General features: G+C 44.9%; 2 protein-coding genes and 1 long non-coding RNA gene across 6 annotated transcripts in view; all 3 read left to right on the top strand.

The window, feature by feature from the left end:
• Window positions 1-1,052: 1,052 nt before the first annotated feature.
• On the top strand, window positions 1,053-5,305 carry IFT22 (intraflagellar transport 22). The gene is made up of 5 exons (XM_035140236.3): window positions 1,053-1,163; window positions 2,649-2,728; window positions 3,533-3,622; window positions 4,802-5,004; window positions 5,103-5,305. The coding sequence occupies exons 1-5, from the start codon at window positions 1,125-1,127 to the stop codon at window positions 5,249-5,251; spliced, it is 561 nt and encodes a 186-aa protein (XP_034996127.1). The 5' UTR covers window positions 1,053-1,124; the 3' UTR covers window positions 5,252-5,305.
• Window positions 5,306-6,787: 1,482 nt separating this feature from the next.
• Window positions 6,788-9,081, top strand: LOC148683567 (uncharacterized). Its single transcript, XR_015947005.1, has 2 exons — window positions 6,788-7,579; window positions 7,996-9,081. It is a non-coding gene; the product is annotated as an uncharacterized LOC148683567 (long non-coding RNA).
• A 2,496-nt stretch (window positions 9,082-11,577) lies between these two features.
• Window positions 11,578-18,712, top strand: part of RABEP1 (rabaptin, RAB GTPase binding effector protein 1) — a 49,051-nt gene continuing 41,916 nt past the window's right edge. For all 4 annotated transcript variants that reach the window (XM_088657753.1, XM_088657751.1, XM_035138816.3 and 1 more), the window contains exon 1: window positions 11,578-11,758. In XM_088657753.1, coding sequence (XP_088513879.1) covers window positions 11,716-11,758 — 43 coding nt within the window. In that variant the 5' untranslated portion in view covers window positions 11,578-11,715. The remainder of the gene's footprint in view (window positions 11,759-18,712) is intronic.

Genomic DNA, 18,712 nt, shown 5'->3' with positions numbered 1-18,712 from the left:
AAATGTTTGGATAGCCTCTCATCAATTTGAAATGGACTGTTGCTTGTACATAGGCATGTAAGTATGTTGTTATTCTTCTCAATGCTTGGAAAATAAAGATCATAAACTTCTTACAGTAACTTCTCTTTATTTAAAAGTTTGGGTTTTTTTTTAATGATAAGTAGTTCAACTTGGTGAACAAGGGGTTTAACAGCATAATTCTGTACTTGTTTACTCAGAACTAAGTTATCTTTCTCTTTTACTATAACCTTTTTTATTATTATAAAAAGGCCTACTGTTGTAATCTTCTTTCGGGAACTGCTCTGTGAGGTCTACCTGAAAAACAGTACATAAATATCTTAAATAAAATAATTAATAAATAAATATCCCTAACATACTACTGAGTAACATCCAGATTTTGGGGGTGGGGGGTGGAGCTGAAGATAGGTCTGGATCTACTGGCAGATCTGTGGGTGATTTGCAGATTGATGAGGATTCTGACTCCCAATCTTTTAACAATTGCAACAACAAATGATATGCACACACTACTGTAAATTCTACTGCAGAAATGAAGAAAGCTTGGGGATTTTGTGTGTGGAAGGGGCTGGGAGTGTCACTCAGTTCTGCTACTAGAAACAAAGTGCTGGTCTCAGAATTTTCTTAATTCTGTCTTTTGTACAGGACACACGCCTGTTGTACTCCAGAAGACGCATTACTACCTACCAGGGACGGTGGCGATCCTATATGCCTTTGCCTGGGAGTAAGCCCCACTGAACCCAATGGGGCATAACTGTGAGTAAAGAAATGCAAGTCCTCCCTAATTAAGGTCGGCATTCTATGCACATTGACCTAGAAATAAATCCCATTTGAACACAGTGGTCGTTCACACGTACAAGACTGGGCTTTAAGGATGCCACCCTTTGTCTGAGTAAACATAGAAATACCCGGCTGCTGTGAAACGAGCAGTCTCCCTTTTTCTCCGCCGGGGCTCAGCCTTCTCTCCGCCCTTAGCAACCGCGCCTGGCAACGTCGCGTCGCTGGGTTGGGCGGAGTCAGCCGGCATCATTCGACCCGCCCTTTCGGCCGTTTGCTCGGGTTAGTCTTCTACGCGAGGCCGAGGCTATGCGGCCTAGTCCGACGGGGGGATGCTGAAGGTGAAGATACTCTTCGTTGGCCCCAGCGAGGTGAGTGAGCGAAAGAGCGCCTGGGGTCCCTCTTGGAGGAAAGGAAAGCTCCCCACAGTCGCCTCCCCAGCCCTTAAAAGCGCTGTGAACCATATCCATCCAGGAGCAAAGCTTCTTCTTGACTTTTTCAGATTAGGACAAATCCAGTATTATGTTTCCAGCAGAATGCCTTTGGGATATATATACCCTGACGTGATGGAGGCAGCTGTTCTTGGCTGTTGGCTCCTGGTTTTCTGGTACACTGCCTCTGAACATGGAGGTTCTGTTAAATGCCGGGCTAATAACTGTTAGTAGACCTGCACCTACCACGTTGTTTTTAAGGGTTTAGAGACAAAACCGTCCATCTCATCTCATTATTACTACAATGTGCTCTCTGTGGCACTTCCTCTGTGTTTGTTCTTGAAGCTGCAGTTAGTTCAGAATGCTGCAGTAGTGTTGCTGGTAGGAGTGAGACCCTGTCCACATATAACACCTGTGCAGGTTGTCAATTAGCTACTGCACATATCTCAAGGTGTTACTATTACTATATAAAGCCCTAAAAAGCTCGGGAGTGGTTTACTGCACTATTGCCTGTCCTCATATATGCCCACTTCTGTCTGTGGGAACTAGCATTGTTACAGGTGCTGCCTAATACAACTTCTGCATTTATAATAAATTTATATTTTAGCGTGGCAGTTCTTGCACTTTCGGGACGCGGGTGGCGCTGTGGGTTAAACCACAGAGCCTAGGGCTTGCTGATCAGAAGGTCACCGGTTCGCATCCCTGTGATGGGGTGAGCTCCCGTTGCTCGGTCCCAGCACCTGCCCACCTAGCAGTTCAAAAGCACGTCAAAGTGCAAGTAGATAAATAGGGACCGCTCCACCGGGAAGTTAAACGGCATTTCTGTGCGCTGCTCTGGTTCGCCAGAAGCGGCTTTGTCATGCTGGCCACATGACCTGGAAGCTGTACGCTCGCTCCCTCGGCCAATAACGCGAGATGAGCGCCATAACCCCAGAGTCGGTCATGACTGGACCTTCACCTCTTGCACTTTGGAACTCCCAGCTTATTTGTAGAATGTTTGCGTGTGCTTTGATCTGTTTTAGGTTATCACAGATTTTAGTTATCATTTGAATGTTTTACAGAGTTGCTTTGAATTGTTTTTACTGGAAAGTTAATTGTTTTATTCTTTCTGTAAACTGCTTTGAGGTTTTGTTTTACAATCGAGTGCTATATAAATTTTCTGAAATAACAAATAAAGAAACGATCTTAACATTTGGGGAGGATCGTAGCTTAGGGGTCAGAAAACATACTTGGCATGTAAAAGATCCCTGGTTCAGTTTCTGTCACCTCCAGCTAGGATTGAAAGAGACCCCTTTCAGAGACCCTGGAGAGCTACTGCCAGTCAGTGCAGACAATACTGAGCTAGATGGACCAATGGTCTGACTTGGTAGCAGGGAGCTTCCTATTTTCTATTGCTAATCTTGCTTCTGTATTCACTTGCGATAGGCTGGAAAGTCTGTCTTGGCAAACTTCTTGTCAGAGAGCACCGAAGGCATTGGTAGTTACCTCCCTACACATGCAGTAAGGTGAGTTTCAAGCAGGTAGAGCGGAACTGCTAGCAAAACATGGATTCCCCCCCTCCATACAATGGGGTGCAGAACCTGGTACCCTCTGGATGTTGCTGGACTACAGCCCCCATCATCCCTGACTTCTGGCCGTGCTAGGTGAGCCTGATGGGAGTTGGAGTCCAGCATCTGGAGGTCCACAATAAGTTCTCCATCCTTTCAAAACAGCATGGTTGCAAAGTCTACAAGATTTCCTTGACATCAACTTCTTGGTTTTCTCTTCATGTCAAATCAACTGGGCCTTCTTCAAGTGATGAAGTGTTGGTATTTGTTACACAATCCAGTTTGTGTGGATTTCTAGTAAAGTCATAAAACGGTACATGAAATGGGGGAAGGGAGAATGCCTCAAAACAGTGGGCAGCTGCTCCAGATGCCAAGTAAGCTAAATGCAGAGGTTGGATGGAATTTGGGGCTGTTAGATTTTTTACTTTATAATTTTAAAATAAATAAATAATTAGCATGCCTCTCAGGGCACACTGCTTACAAAGGTGGCTTACAAAACTAACAGCACATTCCTAACTAAATATGTCCCCTCACAATTAAGTTCTGTTGAATTTAATGGGACTTGTTCCCAGGTAAGTGGGGATGGGTTTAATCTTTAGACACGTGAAAGTACCATTACGAAACACGCACACAGCATGGGTAACTAAGAACTGACATTGGAAAAAGGGACCAGCAAATATGGATGGGAGCTCTGTCCTTCAGGGAGGCCCAAAGAATGCCTGCCTTATTTTTTTGTATAAAATATGTATTTTTAAATTCTAGGATCCTAGAATACGAGATGCCAAATTTCGGTGGAAATGGCAAAGGAGCAGGGTGTCGGTTTGAACTGTGGGATTGTGGCGGAGATCAAAAGTAAGTGGATCACCTACGTATCCTGCCAACTTTCTTAGAGTAAGTTGGTGCAATTCAAACACTACACCAAGCCATGGTTAAGGAAGGGGAGGGGAGGCTATTCACAAGAAGTTGGGACAAAGCCCTACCATTATTTTTGATCCTTTAAGAAGCAGAGGGTACTCTGGGCAAGTCGGAAACATGCACTTGTGTACGGGGCATTCTAGTTTGCGGTTGGTGAACCCCCTTCTAAAAAACGAAATGCCAGACAAGGCACAGATTTGGTGGCCTGCTTGTACCATGGAAATTCTCCTCTCTGTGTGTTCCTTGTATTGCCCCCTAAATATATTCTGCAGGGTTGAAGAAGAGGCGTGGGGACATGTAGGGAGAGCAGGGGAAAGGGAACTTCCATTGTGCAGGCGGAAATCATTCTGCTTACAATAATTACTTAGTTGGATACGGCCCGGTATGTGCAAAGCAGCTGCAGAATCCCAACTGAGATTTTTTAAAGCAAAAATAAAATAAAATGATAAAGGTAGGTAAGAACCCAAGAAGAGCCCTACCAGATTGGGCTAATGGCCCATCTAGTCCAGCATGTTGTTCTCGCATTGGCCACCCAGGTGCCTGTAGGAAGCCTGCAAGCAAGACGAGCACAAGAGCACTCTCCTCTCCTCTTGTTTCCACCAACTGGTATTCAGAAGCTTTGCTGCCTCTGACTATGGAGGCAGAGCCGAGCCATCATGGCTAGTAGCAAGTGATAGTCTCATTCTCCAAGAATTTGTCCAATTCTCTTTTCAAGCCATCCAAGTTGGTGGCCGTCACTGCCTCCTGGGGGAGAGAGTTCCACAATTTGCTGCATGAAGAAGTACTTTACTTTTTTTCTGGCCTGAAAAAAAATCTTCCAACTTTCTGCTTCACTGGATGTCCATGAGTTCTAGGGTTATGAGAGGAGAAAAAGTTTTCTCTATTCACTTTCTCCATGCCATGTAGAATTTTATAAACTTCTATCGTATCATCTCTTTCTCACCCTTTCTCTAAACTAAAACGTCCCAAACACTGCAAGCTTTCCACCCCCTTGATCGTTTTGGTGGCCCTTCTCTGAACCTTTTCCAACTCTACAATATCCTTTTCGAGGTGAGGCGACCAGAACTGTACACAGGTGATGGCACAGGTGATGCTGTTTCTCTGTTGCACTTCCAGATTTGAGACTTGCTGGCCAGCACTGATGAAGGATTCCCATGGGGTCGTCATTGTTTTCAACCAAGACTCGCCCACCCATTTGAAGGAGATTGAAATGTGGCACTCCTGTTTTGTGCAACAACAGCAGCTGCTGGACAGCCAGTGCCTGCTCATTTCGCATCACAAGCCAGGCAGTGCAATGGACCCGGAGAATCTCACCTTGCGTAAGACCCTGATGCCTTGCTTTCCTGGCTCTTACCTATATTTGGTGTTTTGTCAGAATTGCCAGTAGTTTTAATGGTTTGCTTCTTAAACTTCAAAGCTCCACCGCTGAACAAGCTGCAGGTGGTCCACTCTAGCCTTGAAGAAGAACCGGAAGATGTCCGGATGGAATTTGTGAAGTACCTCAAGGGCATCACCAAGTTGGTGAATGAGAACCGAGACAGAGAGGAGATGCTGCTGATCACTTAAAAGCACGAGGAACGCTGCTGCAAAGAAAATAAAAGAAATACTCATTTAAACACACACATACACATACACTCCTGGTCTTTTGCTTTCTACCTAACCCATTTATTTATTTTTTAAAAAGGAATTTGGATTCCTCAGGTTTACACTTAAAGAAGCAGTTTTACAGCAGTGGAATTGCAGTAATCAGCAGTCGTTAACAGCCATCTCAGGTTTACCACTCCCATCAGCCCATCACCCATTCCCACCCCCCCACCCTCTGTATATATATAAGGGTCTGACACTTCTGTTTCTAGTGTATCTGAAGAAGTGTGCATGCACACGAAAGCTCATACCAAAATAAAAACTTAGTTGGTTTTTAAGGTGCTACTGAAGAATTTTTTTTCTATTTTGCTTCGACTCAGACCAACACGGCTACCTACCTGTAAGCAGTGGAAGTGGTATGCATGTGTAGTGTAGTGGTTTGAGTGTCAGATTAGATCCTGGGAGACCAGGGTTCCAAGCCCCACTCAGCATGAAGCTCACTGGGTGACCTTGGGTGACTCTCAGCCTAACCTGCCTCATAAGGTGGTTATGAGGATTCAGTGAGGAGTGGGAGAACTGTGTATGCCACCTTGAGCTCCTTGGAGAAAAGAGTGGGATATAAATGCAATAAATAAAATAGAAGTTCTTAGCTTAATCAGGGATGAGAAACCCTTTTCAGCCCAATGGCCACATTCACTTCAAGGGGTCTCATACCAGTGGCGAGCAGGGCCAGAGGCAAAAGTGCGTGAAGCAATGAATGTAAATTTTAACTTTGTACAGGAGGCTGGTCTACAAACACACATATGCCCTTTCCCAGCATGTCTTATCAGCCCAAGGACACATTCTAGCCCAACAAAAACATGGAGGGTACAAAGCAGGGTTGGTGAGGGTGTAGCTGGAAAGGGGGAGTCACCTGAGGAGAGTCCCAAGGGCTAGACAGAGAAGCTTAAAGGGCCACATGTGGCCACCAGGTCTGAGGTTCAAAAGACACTCTTTTTTTGCCTTGCTCTTTCAGCTGGCTCACACCAGAGCACTGGACTAAGTGCTGTTCGTTTTTTGGTCTCACACTCATCAGCTACCTCTCACAAGAGCTTGGGACCAAAAGATGCTTGTTTTTGTTCTCACACTCTCGCATAACAGCTGGCTTGTGCCAGAGTACTGGACCAAAAGACCCTTGTTTTTTTTCTTGTGCGAAACAGCCGACTCCCGTGAGAGCTCAGGTCCAAAAAAAACAAGCATTCCAATTTTGATCAGTGGGGTGTTGGAGGGGTATGGGTGACTAACAGGCTAAACTGGCTACACCTTGGTTGGTTTGTTCCTGCATGAGTGGGTTATATCCACCAGCACCTAGCTGGTGCACACCAGTTTATTAAGTAAAGAAGTATGGCTTACTATTAAGGAAAAAAGTGGCTGCTGTGCTGCACTGTGGGAAAAGATGATTCAAGGAAACCATGGCCCGTGGAATATCAAGGACCTTTTCTTGAGCAATGATGGTACACCAGACTGTAAGTCAACTCCCAACTCTTCAATTCTACGATTCCTTCTGCTTACATCTGTATTTCCCACAGTGAACAAAAAGGGGAAGAACTTTGTAGGCTTTGAGAATGCCACATAAGACACAAAGATCTGTAATGCACACCATCACTTCCCCTTTCCCCAAAAATAGAGCTGATCTGCAAATCATATGGATGCCTGCCCCTTTGCTGAGCATTTCCTTATATTATTGAGGGAGTCAAATTCTAACAATTTTGGTCCCAGTTCATGTTCAGCTGCAGCTGAAGTTTGTTCTGGTTTCTTGTTTATGTCCATAAAAGTTTTGTAACCAGCTCACACAATAAAATTTAAAATAAAGAGGCACATTATAATGATTGATTGTACAACTGCACAGAGCTAACAGAAACACAAAGTTAACAGAAGTCTAAAACTTTGGGGCAATACCTTTATTAGGCCAACTATAATGAGCACCGCAACCCCAGAGTCGTCCGCGACTGGACTTAACGATCAGAGGTCCCTTTACCTTTATAATGTCACAAAATAGTGCCTAAGCTTTGAGTTCTCAATAACTCAATTAAGTCAGCAAGAAGGGATAGGAAACCTATCAGATGGGTCTGCTCTATCTGCCCCCCCCATGTTACTCTAAGAGCTTCTAGATCAGGAGTGGGGAACATTCTAGGCAACCTTTTGCAGCTCACATGCCAGGAATTTGTAAGCCTGGAGGCCAAAGTGAGCACAGCAGCAAATGTAGGGTTGCCATATGCCCATCCAGCAGGTATTCAAATTCAACTATTTGTGAATTACATTCCATCATAGGTGTGAGCGACAGAAGCTACAGGCAGGACCCTCCCATCTTAAGTACCAGCTCGTCGCCCAGCGCTAGTGCTAGTGGGGAGGGAGATATCTCCAGCGGTGACTCAGGAAGTGGTGACCGAGGCTCAGGCAAGGTAGCGGAGCCCATGCCTAGTGTGGGAAGGGAAGTGGGAGGCAAGGGAAGAAGGCCGACCCCGGAATTGCGCAGGAAACGACGGGGGCGGAGATTCAGTATCCCTAGACTACTTTGCTGGAAGAAAACGCGTGAACCTCCATTCGGAGGTTCTGACCCCTAACTGACAACATGTACATAGCACTGTTCTGCACTGTAAATAGTCAGCACTGAATAAAAGCATGAAAAGACAACGCTTTGAGGAGTCATTACTCTAGAGTAGCCGCTACCGCGCCTGTGACAATAGGCTTCTCTGGTCCACGCACCGTGCAACGGCGGTGAATGCCAGTTAGATGTCTCTGCAGGCCATAATGCTTTTCATAACGAGGTAATTCGCATATCCCTTCTGCCCTTAAGGTCTTCAATGCCAAAATTATAGCTCAATTGCTCTATGGTATTCCAGTCTGGCTGTCAGGGTTTACCCATTTGGTAGAACGAGTGCAGGCAGCTTTCATCTTCAAGATTTTTACTGTCCCACGCTGTGTACCCTATGCAGCCTTGTGTCTAGAGGGAGGTCAACACAAGGTAGAGACTGTCGCCTGGGCAAGATTTCTTCTATGCTGGTTAAACATCTGCCTTACATCAGATAAAGATCCTATCCTCGGCGAAGTTTTGTTAGACCCCTTTCTTTCCCCAGGGCTACAACAGTTTAACAAGAAGGTATAGCAACTCGGTCTGTCAGTGGAACTTTTGCGATCGATGTCCCTACCATCTGCCAAGGCTATAATAGAAACTAGGTTGTGGGATATTGAACGCCAGGAACTAACAGTAGCAGCGGAGAAAACATGTCCCCCTGTTTATTTTCAACTTTCTTGGGCACATGAAACTAACCACAATTACCTTGAATTTCTGCTTAATCCTCGAGAAAGAAGGGCATTTTCCCTGGCCAGGTTTAATTCAAATCCATCAAACCTCCTTTGGGGGAGGTTCTTAGGCAGGGAGGAAGGAGAAATAACTTGCCCATGTGAAGACCACCTGGTGGAAACCCTTACACATATGGTTCTTAATTGTAAACTATATGATCTCCGTCAGCATTTTCTACATCAACTCTGCATCCCCAAATGGAAACCAGAGTTGGAGGTCATACATTTTCTATTACCGGGGAATGATCAGGAGCTCACCAAGTTAGTGGCTAAATATCTCTATTTGGTTTTTTTGTTGTCGAAATACACTGCAGATGTCTGATCTCCCTGGAGACCTAGAGATGTGATGATAGACTGCTCTGCCTCCTTTCTTTTAGCAAATGTTTTGTGCCACTGTGGAAGTGGTAATTCCGTATTGATTTGTTTTGGATGTTTGTATGTGATGCCAATAAAAGGTTTGATGATGATGATGATGATGATATGTCCAGGCAGAAATCACTGAAGGTCCGGAAAAATCTGTATGCATAACAGCCCATGTCAATAATTTAGATATTGGTGAATTTCATAAAAAATAGCGGAAAAAGCTCAACTACGGTAGTTTGGTCAATATTTTAAAAAAGCTCAAAAACAAACAACTTTTGTGTCTGGATTTTCACTTTTTAAAATATGGCAACCCCAAGTATTTTGGTGCTGGAGAAGACTCTTGGGAGTCCCATGGACTGCAAGAAGATCAAACCTATCCATTCTGAAGGAAATCAGCCCTGAGTGCTCACTGGAAGGACAGATCGTGAAGCTGAGACTCCAATACTTTGGCCAACTCATGAGAAGAGAAGAATCCTTAGAAAAGACCCTGATGTTGGGAAAGATTGAGGGCACTAGGAGAAAGGGACGACAGAGGATGAGATCGTTGGACAGTGTTCTTGAAGCTACGAACATGAGTTTGACCAAACTGCGGGAGGCAGTGCAAGACAGGAGTGCCTGGCGTGCTATGGTCCATGGGGTCACGAAGAGTCGGACACGACTAAACGACTAAACAACAACAACAAAGTATTTTACAATTATATATAGAAGCCTTCTTTCTACACATACACAAACATCTCCACCCCATCCTCCACCCGGCCCTAGTAAGAAGAAGAAAAGAGAAATTTAATAAGGCAGCTTTCAAATGAGGCCATGAGCATGTGCTTGTATCTGAACTTGTAGACAGCATACTTTTGGGGGTACACACATATACATAGTCATCTGCTTTCCATCTATTCTGAGCCATACACCACATGGAACCTTTTAAACAAGAGGACAGGAATAACATGGTTTCCTGATGGTACTTGCAAAGATTTTCAACTGTGGAATAATGTCCTAAATTTCCAAAGTAGAATTATAAAAAATCATAAAGCCGCTATAGGCCTGTTTCTGCTTAGCAATGCATTTGCTCAGTTTTACTCTAGTATGTGGTCATTAAGACCAAGTGTGTAGAAAATACCAGACATGGTCTTTGGGTGTTTGTGAGATGCAGCCTGAAAGATATAAGGTTTGTTACAATACTGTGGGGAATCGTTGCTGGGAAGTTAGGGGGATTCCAAGCAAAACAAAACTATGGCAGATGACACATTTCACAAAGTAGAATAGTCAGAAGGGTCAGACTGTGGTTGCTAGATAAACTTCCTAAAATAAGGGACCCTAAAGCGTTGGTATAGTCTCCTATGTCTGCATTGGGAGTATAGTGGTACCTTGGTTTAAGAACAGCTTAGTTTATGAACAACTTGGATTAAGAACGCTGCAAACCCGGAAGCAGGTGTTTTGGTCTGTGAACTTTGCCTTGGAAGCGGAACATGTTCCACTTCTTGTTGAGTGTAAATTGAGTCCCCCGCTGCTATGGGAAAGACCGCCTTGGTTTAAGAACGCTTTGGTTTAAGAACGGACTTCCAGAACAGATTAAGTTCGTAAACCAAGGTACCACTGTACATACACACACTCTGTTTTTCAAACACACTGGCCAGTGTACAACACACATTAGACTCACATAAGCCCATTGACATAAATGTATTTGGCAAAACATAGACATCTTGTTGTGTCAATAGAGTAAATTTGAATGGAAGAGAATCATGGTGCAAACAATAATATTGCCACACCTGCTTGGTAATTATTTTCACACAGGATTAAACTAACTTGCCACCTTGGCATGCTTTTTCTTTAGAGTCACAATTCTTCTTGAGTCTTGTGAACAGACCCCACAAGGGGAGAAAGAGGAGACTGGCAGGAGATATCTGAGTCATTTTCAAATATCTCAAGGGCTGTCACATGGAAGATGGAGCAAGCTTGTTTATCTCAAATATCTCAATGGCTTCAAGTCACAAGAAAGGAGATTCTGACTAATTATCAGGAATAACTTTCTGAGGGTAAGAACTGTTTGACTCACCTTCATTGGAGGCTTTTAAGCAGAGGCTAGATGGCCATCTGTCATGGCTGTGATTCCTGCATTGCAGGGGGTTGGACTGGATGACCTTTAGGGTCCCTTCCAACTCCACAATTCTATGATTCCATGTAAACCCTGGTGCAGTTTTACCATGTGAAAGCACCCCTATTTTTGTGCGCAACTTTGCGAAAACCCAGCCTCTATTTCCCCACCCCCCTGCAGTTTGAACAATGCTTCCCCGCGCTTAATTTTTGTCACTGGCTTTTGAGCCCCCTTCCGCGTAACGTGTGAACGCGTCCTTAATTTCTGTACGCTTATACACCTTCCTTTTTAAAAAATAACACCCCCCCTGCCGCGGGACCCTTGCGCCCCGGCCCGGCAGTCCTTGCCAGCCACAGCTCCCCCAAAGCCGGCTTTTCCCGTGGTTATAAACCTCCCCGGCTGCGCTTCCCTCCCACCGCCCGCCAGCCTCCCCTCAGACGCTGCCAACCCGGGCGCATGCGCAGAGCTCCCCCTCACTCTCCTCCTCCGCCCCCCCCAGCTCCTCGCCCGCCCCTTTTGCCTGTCAGGATGAGGCGGCTGAGGCGGCCCTGGGCCGGCGGCGGAGGCTGAGGCGGCGGCCCCTGTTGTGCTCGCTTCGCTCCACTCGCCTCACTTAGCGGGCCCGGCCTCGGCGTGAGCTGGCTCAGCCATGGCCCAGCCCGGGGCGGCGGCAGAAGAGTCGTCGACCGAAGGTGAGGAGGACGAGGACGAGGAGGGGAAGCCCGGGCGCGGCCTGCGAAGGCTTACCTGGGCCTGGGGGGTCGCGTTTGTGTCTGTGGGGGGCGGGCAGATGGCGGTGGGGATGCAGGCCAGGGAGGCTTGGAAGGGGGGCGGCGGAAGTGTAGCCCCAACCCCAGGGGGTTTCTCCCCAATATCAAGCCCCTTACACCCCCTGTTCGTGCCCCCCCACCTTTTAAATTGTCACTTCCCTTACCTCCCCCCAGTGGTTTCTCCTTAGCAGTCTCCTCCCTCCACATCACAGGACTATTTCACCCCCTCCATCTCGTGCTTTACTTTTTTCTTCTCTCTCCCCCCCCGCCAGTAATGTACAGTATCTCCTTCTCCTGACCCACCACGACAGACATCCCCATGTAACTCCTTTTGCTTCCCTAACCCTTACTTCTCCCTCCCCCTTCCTCGCAGTGCTATCTCCTTATCAGTCTTTCCCCTGTCTCGTGCTTTATTTTATTTCTCTTTTATCCTCCCCGCCCTGTAATTTATCTTTCTCCTGCCCCCCCACGCCGCCAAAGGCAATTACTTCTATGCACCCCCCCCCACCAGCCTACTGGTTTCTCCTTATCAGTTTCATCCTATCTTTGACTGTTTCTCTCCCCCATCTTGTGCTTTACTCGTTCGTTCTCTCTCTCACCCAGTAATTTATCATTTTCCTGCTCCACCACTACAGGCATCACATTGCAATTCTACACCCCCCCCAGCCTACTGGTTTATACCCGCAGTAGCTACTCCCTTCAATCCTCACCTCAAGCGCTCTGTGTTTTTCTGTCTTACTCCCCTCATGACGAATCTCCTGAGTTTGTAACACCTTAAAAGAATCACATTTTGTGGATAGGAAATCCAACATTAAAATTACAGTTGATCTTAAAACCATTGCTGGTAAAATATTCCACCACCACCACCCCTTTTTTGCAGCCAATTACAGCCTACTGTATACTATACTGTACAGCCTACAGATTTAGCCTACTAAGCCCTGTGCAAAAATGAGCCTAATGTTCCATGCAACAAACACTTCAAGCTTTCCCCCTTCTGCACAGTGGGCAGCCTCAGTTCCCTTTTCCTTCAGCTTCATCCTGTTGGCAGTTGCACATCTGCAGCCCTGGGTTATCCCATGTTTCTGAAGTTGTGGTTGACCTGTAAGCCTTTGGTGAAATGAACAAGACAGATCCAGTGGATGAATTCTTCTTGGAGAGTAACAAGAGTCAAAAGACTGTAGAGTTAGGTTGTGGAGTTGAATTTTGAGGGAGAAGTGTGAGTGTGAAGGAAGAGTGTGTGTGCGTGCATACATGCAAGTCCCATGTGGTAGCAGAAGTGTTCTTTCTGTACAATGAAACAGCAGTTATTTTAGCTGGTGTGACACTACTATTGAAGTGTACTAATGGGATTTACCTGGATAAGGAAGTGCCCAATTTTTGAAAATCAAATTTTATGTGGTGCTATCATAAGCTACATCAGCTACATATTTTTACATTAAAAGAAAATTTATATTATGCATAATACAACAGAACACAACACAACATATTTATGTTACTTGCAGCTCTTTAGGAAAACGTGAGGTAATGAGGGGCATGATAGAAGTGCATAAGATTCTATATGATGTGGAGAAAGTGGACAGGGAGGCATTTTTCTTCCTGTCTCTTGATATTAGAGCCCAGGGCTGTCCAATGAAGCTGAATGTTAGAAGATTTAGGACAGACAAGGTGCTTCATCACACAGCACACATTTAAACTGTGGATTTTGCTCCCATAATTCCATTCAACAAGATGTAGTGATGGCCAGCAACTTGGATGGCTTTAAAAGAGGATTACACAAATTAATGGAGGATAAGGATAGAATTAATGTTCTGCCTCCACCTTTGAGGGCAGTGAACCACAAGTGCTGGAGTGCTGTTGTGCTCAGTCAGGTTATGTCTTAGGGCTTTCTGTAGGCATCTGGCTGGCCACTGTCAGAACACATGGGTTGAACCAGGTGGGCCTTTGACCTGATCTAGCAAGTTTCTTCTTATGCAGTACGTATCCTTATTCCGCTTATCCACTACTGCTGGGCTCTCAAAGAAGTTTGCAATAATTAACAGAAAAGTAAAATGGCTCTAAAACAATAGATTGTAAAACCAACAAATCAGACTAAACTAACAATGCAATAAAAGTTGTTGCTACTGTTCAATAAAAAAAAAGACTTCTGAAACAGGAAGGTCTTAACAATTGTTCTAAAACGAGGAGTGAATTGGACAGGCCCAAAGGATTGAGTTCCTAAAGACTCCGGGCCAAAACAGAAAAACTACCACTTTACACATCTCCACCAGTGAAGACACATAGAGCAGGGCTTCATCTGCAGATTTTTAGAAGATGCAGGTGTGGGAGACATATTTGATAAAGGACAAATACTATGTCATGTTTTGAGTGTAATTACTAACACTTTAAATTTAACATGAAGGCAAATGGGGAATACAGTCGTACCATGGAAGTCGAACAGAATCCGTTCCAGAAGTCTGTTCGACTTCCAAAACATTCGGAAACCAAAGCACGGCTTCTGATTGGCTGCAGGAAGCTCCTGCAGCCAATCGGAAGCTGCAGAAGCCCCATCAGACATTTGGCTTCCAAAAATAGTTCGCAAACCAGAACACTCACTTCTGGGTTTGCGGCATTTGGGAACCAAAATGTTCAAAAAAGAAGTTGTTCGAAAACCAAGGTACGACTGTAGTGTTCTTCCTTAATAATAGCTACATAATGTTCTCTCTGGCTACAATGGGCAGGAGTTTAGCTGCTGCATCCTGGATCATAGGTAATTTCTTCACACCATTCAAATGCAGCCCCATGGTAGAGTAAATTGCATTAATCCTGAAGAGTGATACAATGGTCAGCTGTCTCTTCCCAAGAAAAGGGCAGAGCTAGCAAACAGTGCAGAACACTTGGTACCTGAGAATCAAGTAGCAACACAGAGTTTAGGGTTATGTGACTGACAATACCTGTCATGGCAATATGGATGTATTTCTATGAGAATATCTACCCTACTCATCAAATAATATACATTACAAAGTACCTCATAACGGAAAATGGTGCTTCCACCATAGGCAGGAGAGTGCGAAGGACTACTTCATCAGATCTTAGGCAGTAGGCAGCCTATTACATGAGAAGGTGGTCCTTCAGGTATCCAGGACGCAAGCCACTTAGGGATTTAAAAGGAATTACTAACACTGTGAAACCTGTAAACAAATTGGCAACCAGTGCAGCTGATACTGGGTAGGTATCTTCTTCTTTGGCGATCACTCCTAGCAGAGTAAGATTGTCTTCCATAAACACGGTTTTAACAATGAGTCCGTAAGTGACTGTGGAGGCCAATTCTGGACCCTCACGTACTTCCACAGCATGCTTTCCTCTTAGCATGTTTCTCCCTTGCGTTCTGAGTTTGAGTGTCTTCAAAGTCCATGACAGCTTTGGTGAATGCTGTTCTCCAACTGGAGCGCTCGCAGGTCAGTGTTTCCCAGTTGTCGGTGTTTACACTACATTTTTAAAGATTTGCCTTGAGACAGTCTTTAAACCTCTCTTGTTGACCACTAGCATTCCGTTTTCCATTTTTAAGTTCGGAATAGAGTAGTTGCTTTGGAAGACGAGCATCAGGCATCCGCACAACATGACCAGTCCAACGAAGTTGATGTTGAAGAATCACTGCTACAGTCTTCACCATACTGGTGCCTAGTTTTGGACTAAAACTCCATTCATCCACAGCCAGCACATCCTAGAGACCACCAGGCTGGATAGGCTTGTGTAATGTTATCCCATGGGCCCATTAACATCCTTGCAACCATTTTCTGGGTCACTTAAAGTTTCCTAACACTCTTCAAAAGGAAACCCATATAGGGTGCATTCCAATAATCTATCCTGGCTGTAATTAAAGGATACATTCCTGTAGCCATTCCTGACATCCTCACAAATGATGCATACTAGCCTAAGATGGGCAAAGGCCCTTTGGGCCATCACTGCCACCTGTGTATCCAAATACAATAGTACCTCCAGATGGTGAACCAGATTCTTCAAGGGAAGTACTATCCCATCCCAAATGGACTGCATCCCTGTTCTGCAGTCTGTTCCCTTCTGATCAGAACCACCTCTGTCTTGTCTGGAATAAGCTTCCATTTATTGGCCCTCACCTAGCCGATTTATACCAGAATGTAAAGATCCTTAAGGTAGTCTTTTCTTTGGAGCTTCTTAATGTGCCTGCAACAGGACCAGAACTGTTGTTCAAAACCCTCTGTTGAATGCTAACTGGACCAGAAGGTTTTTTTATTGGTTTAGAATAAGAATTTGACATTATCACATCCTTTAAACATTTTTATATGATTTTTAAAATTTTCAGTGGCTCCAGTTGGAGTGACTCATGAGGGCACAAAACCATACTTTATCCCCCACTTTCCCCCAGTGAATTCAGTACTGTACTGCATGCATAGTTCTTTCCTCAACTTTTATCCTTATAGAATAACCCTATGGGGTAGGTTGGGCAAGAGAGATGGTGACAAACCACAAGGTCATCCCAGTGAGTTTCACAGCTGTGTGGATCGGAATCTAGATCTCCCCATTTGTAGTCTGGCACTCTAGCCCAGGTGCATGGAACCTGTTGTTGCGCTCCAGATGTCATTGGACTCAGCCCCAGCCAGCAGGACCAAATGGTCAGGATTACAAGCAACATTATCTGAGTTACTGGTAAGAGATATGTGAAGATTCAGCTACGGTACTGCCCAGCTTTGTAACTCCTTCAGCCTAAGTTTATAAAAGTTACTCACTTGCCAGCCCACACGTATAGATTAGTCATTTTTTGCACATGGGTGGCCTGAAAAGGCCGTAGGAAGAACCACAGTTTAAGAGTTTCCCTGCCTACCTGCCTGAAGGTGACACCACAGGTGGGTAGCTATTTACGGGTTCTGGTATACAGTGTTAGATGGTAGTGGTGGCCGTGTACAGGTCATCTTGCAATGTGAATTTTATTTATTTGAAGCATACTGATATCATCATTCTGTTTAGAGTTTCAGGGCATTGCACAATCTATTTCAGGGTGGTGGATGTAATTCAGACCTGCAGATTAGGCTTGAGAAGGGTGCTTGCCCAGCATCTGCTGTGGTCACCCATCTCTTGTATATCACAGCAGTTGGTTGCACTAGTTCACAGAGAGCTGGACTTCATGCATAATTTCCCCCAGAATGTCAAATGATGATGGGATGGGGGTTGGTACCCTGCCACCATTTGCATGGTTCTGAGGCAAGCAATTGCTCCCTGGCGTGCTTCTCCCGAAGAGAGGCCAGCACTCACAAAATTGTTCCCTGCCATCACCACCACCTGTTTTGGGTCAATCCTGGCTTCAAGTGTCCCTGTTTTCTCCCCAAGGTGATTGGGGTAGCAGTGCATGTAAAACTACTATAGCAGCATGTTGGCTGAACTTCTTGTCTCTTTTCAAGCTGAAATGAAGTGTTTCATTTGAGTGAATCACAGGATTTAATATGCATTCAGTTCGTTGTTCTTGTGAAGCAATTAAGTGGAGAAAGTTAAATGAATTTTATGTGAAGTTGCTTGTTATGACTGATTGGAGCTTCATAGATTTATTGTGTTTGTGATTCAGAAATTTTTGTGGGCCTTGCTGGCCAACCAAAAATTTGTGGTCGCTAGCAACCTGCTCTCTCCCAAAGAACAGGCTTGTGTCCCTGGCTTAGTGCTATGTCCCCATATACAATGTCAAGGGCAATCTTCTATTCTCTTCCTCAACTCCAAACTTGGACCTGGATATAGCAGGGTGAGGTAAGGATTGTTCCTACAGTCAAATTGCTCTTCCAAAGTATTTGGAAAAGCAGCAGCAACACAAGCCCCCTTCTCCCTTCTTCAGGGAGTAAGTCTGCAGTATATCAGTTTGTTGCTGCATTTCCAAGGTGCTTGGAATGCTTTTGAAATGCAGTGCTCAAACTGTCCACAGTCCCTCTCCTGATCCTTGAGGTGTGGGGTGGGGAATCATTCCCACCGTTGCACTGGTTTTTTTGAGGATTTTTGCAGCTATTATAATGACTATCCCACTTTCTACCTCTGAGATTGGTTTGCCCCATTTGTGTTTCATTTTCCCAAATCTGTTTCTGTAGTTTAGAGGTCAATGTGTATCTTCATGTAGCCAAAATGGCACTATCTATGCACAAGAGAGAAATATTAGCGGACTTTAGGGAAGCCTCAATGTTTGCAAAAGTACCAAAAAGAAGAAGAAAAGTGCTAAGGGGTGTATTTGTTGTTGTTGCCAAAACAGTTTAGTAGGAACTGAGTGTGGCAGTGGACTGCTGACAGACTGTTGGGAGAGAAAAAGAAAAACCAGGTGAGAAGGGAGATGAAATGAAGTACCTATCATGGATGAGGGCATGGCTGGGTGGATGAAACAAGAGCATTCCATCTTGCAGTATTTTCTAGTTTTCTGATATTTTGGGTTTTTTGCAATGCTGGAAAGCAATATCCAAAGAATAAAAGTGAAGTATGCAGCAGATCTTTTTGTCTTATAATTGCTTTCATAGCAAAAGCAACTTCTTTATCGGAAAATGTGGATTTTGTTCTTACCATCTCCTGAAGAAGAGCAACAATTTTGTCCAACGGCTTACTTCAGGATATCTTCAGGGTGCTATGCAAAAGCAGGAGAGAATTTCCCTGGGTGTACTGCAGCCTTTATGTAAAAGCTTTATCATTCTCTATAATTACTAGGGGGTATGACCGGCCCATCCATGAGGCAAGGTGAGGCGACTGCTTCGGTTGGCAGGATCCTCTGGGGCAGCAGATCCTGATGTTGGTTTTCTTTCCCCCTTTTTTCTGATGTAGATCTTCCCTTACTCCTTCCTCCTTGACAGGCAGTGGGGAATAATTTTAGATCTGCCTCAGGTGCCAAAGCGTATTGGGCTA

The sequence above is a fragment of the Zootoca vivipara genome, chromosome 14, assembly GCF_965207765.1.
Source record: "Zootoca vivipara chromosome 14, rZooViv2.hap1.1, whole genome shotgun sequence".
In the NCBI taxonomy this organism is placed as follows: domain Eukaryota; kingdom Metazoa; phylum Chordata; class Lepidosauria; order Squamata; family Lacertidae; genus Zootoca; species Zootoca vivipara.
Note: the sequence above shows the minus strand (reverse complement) of the source record. Positions and strands in the feature narration are given on the sequence as shown.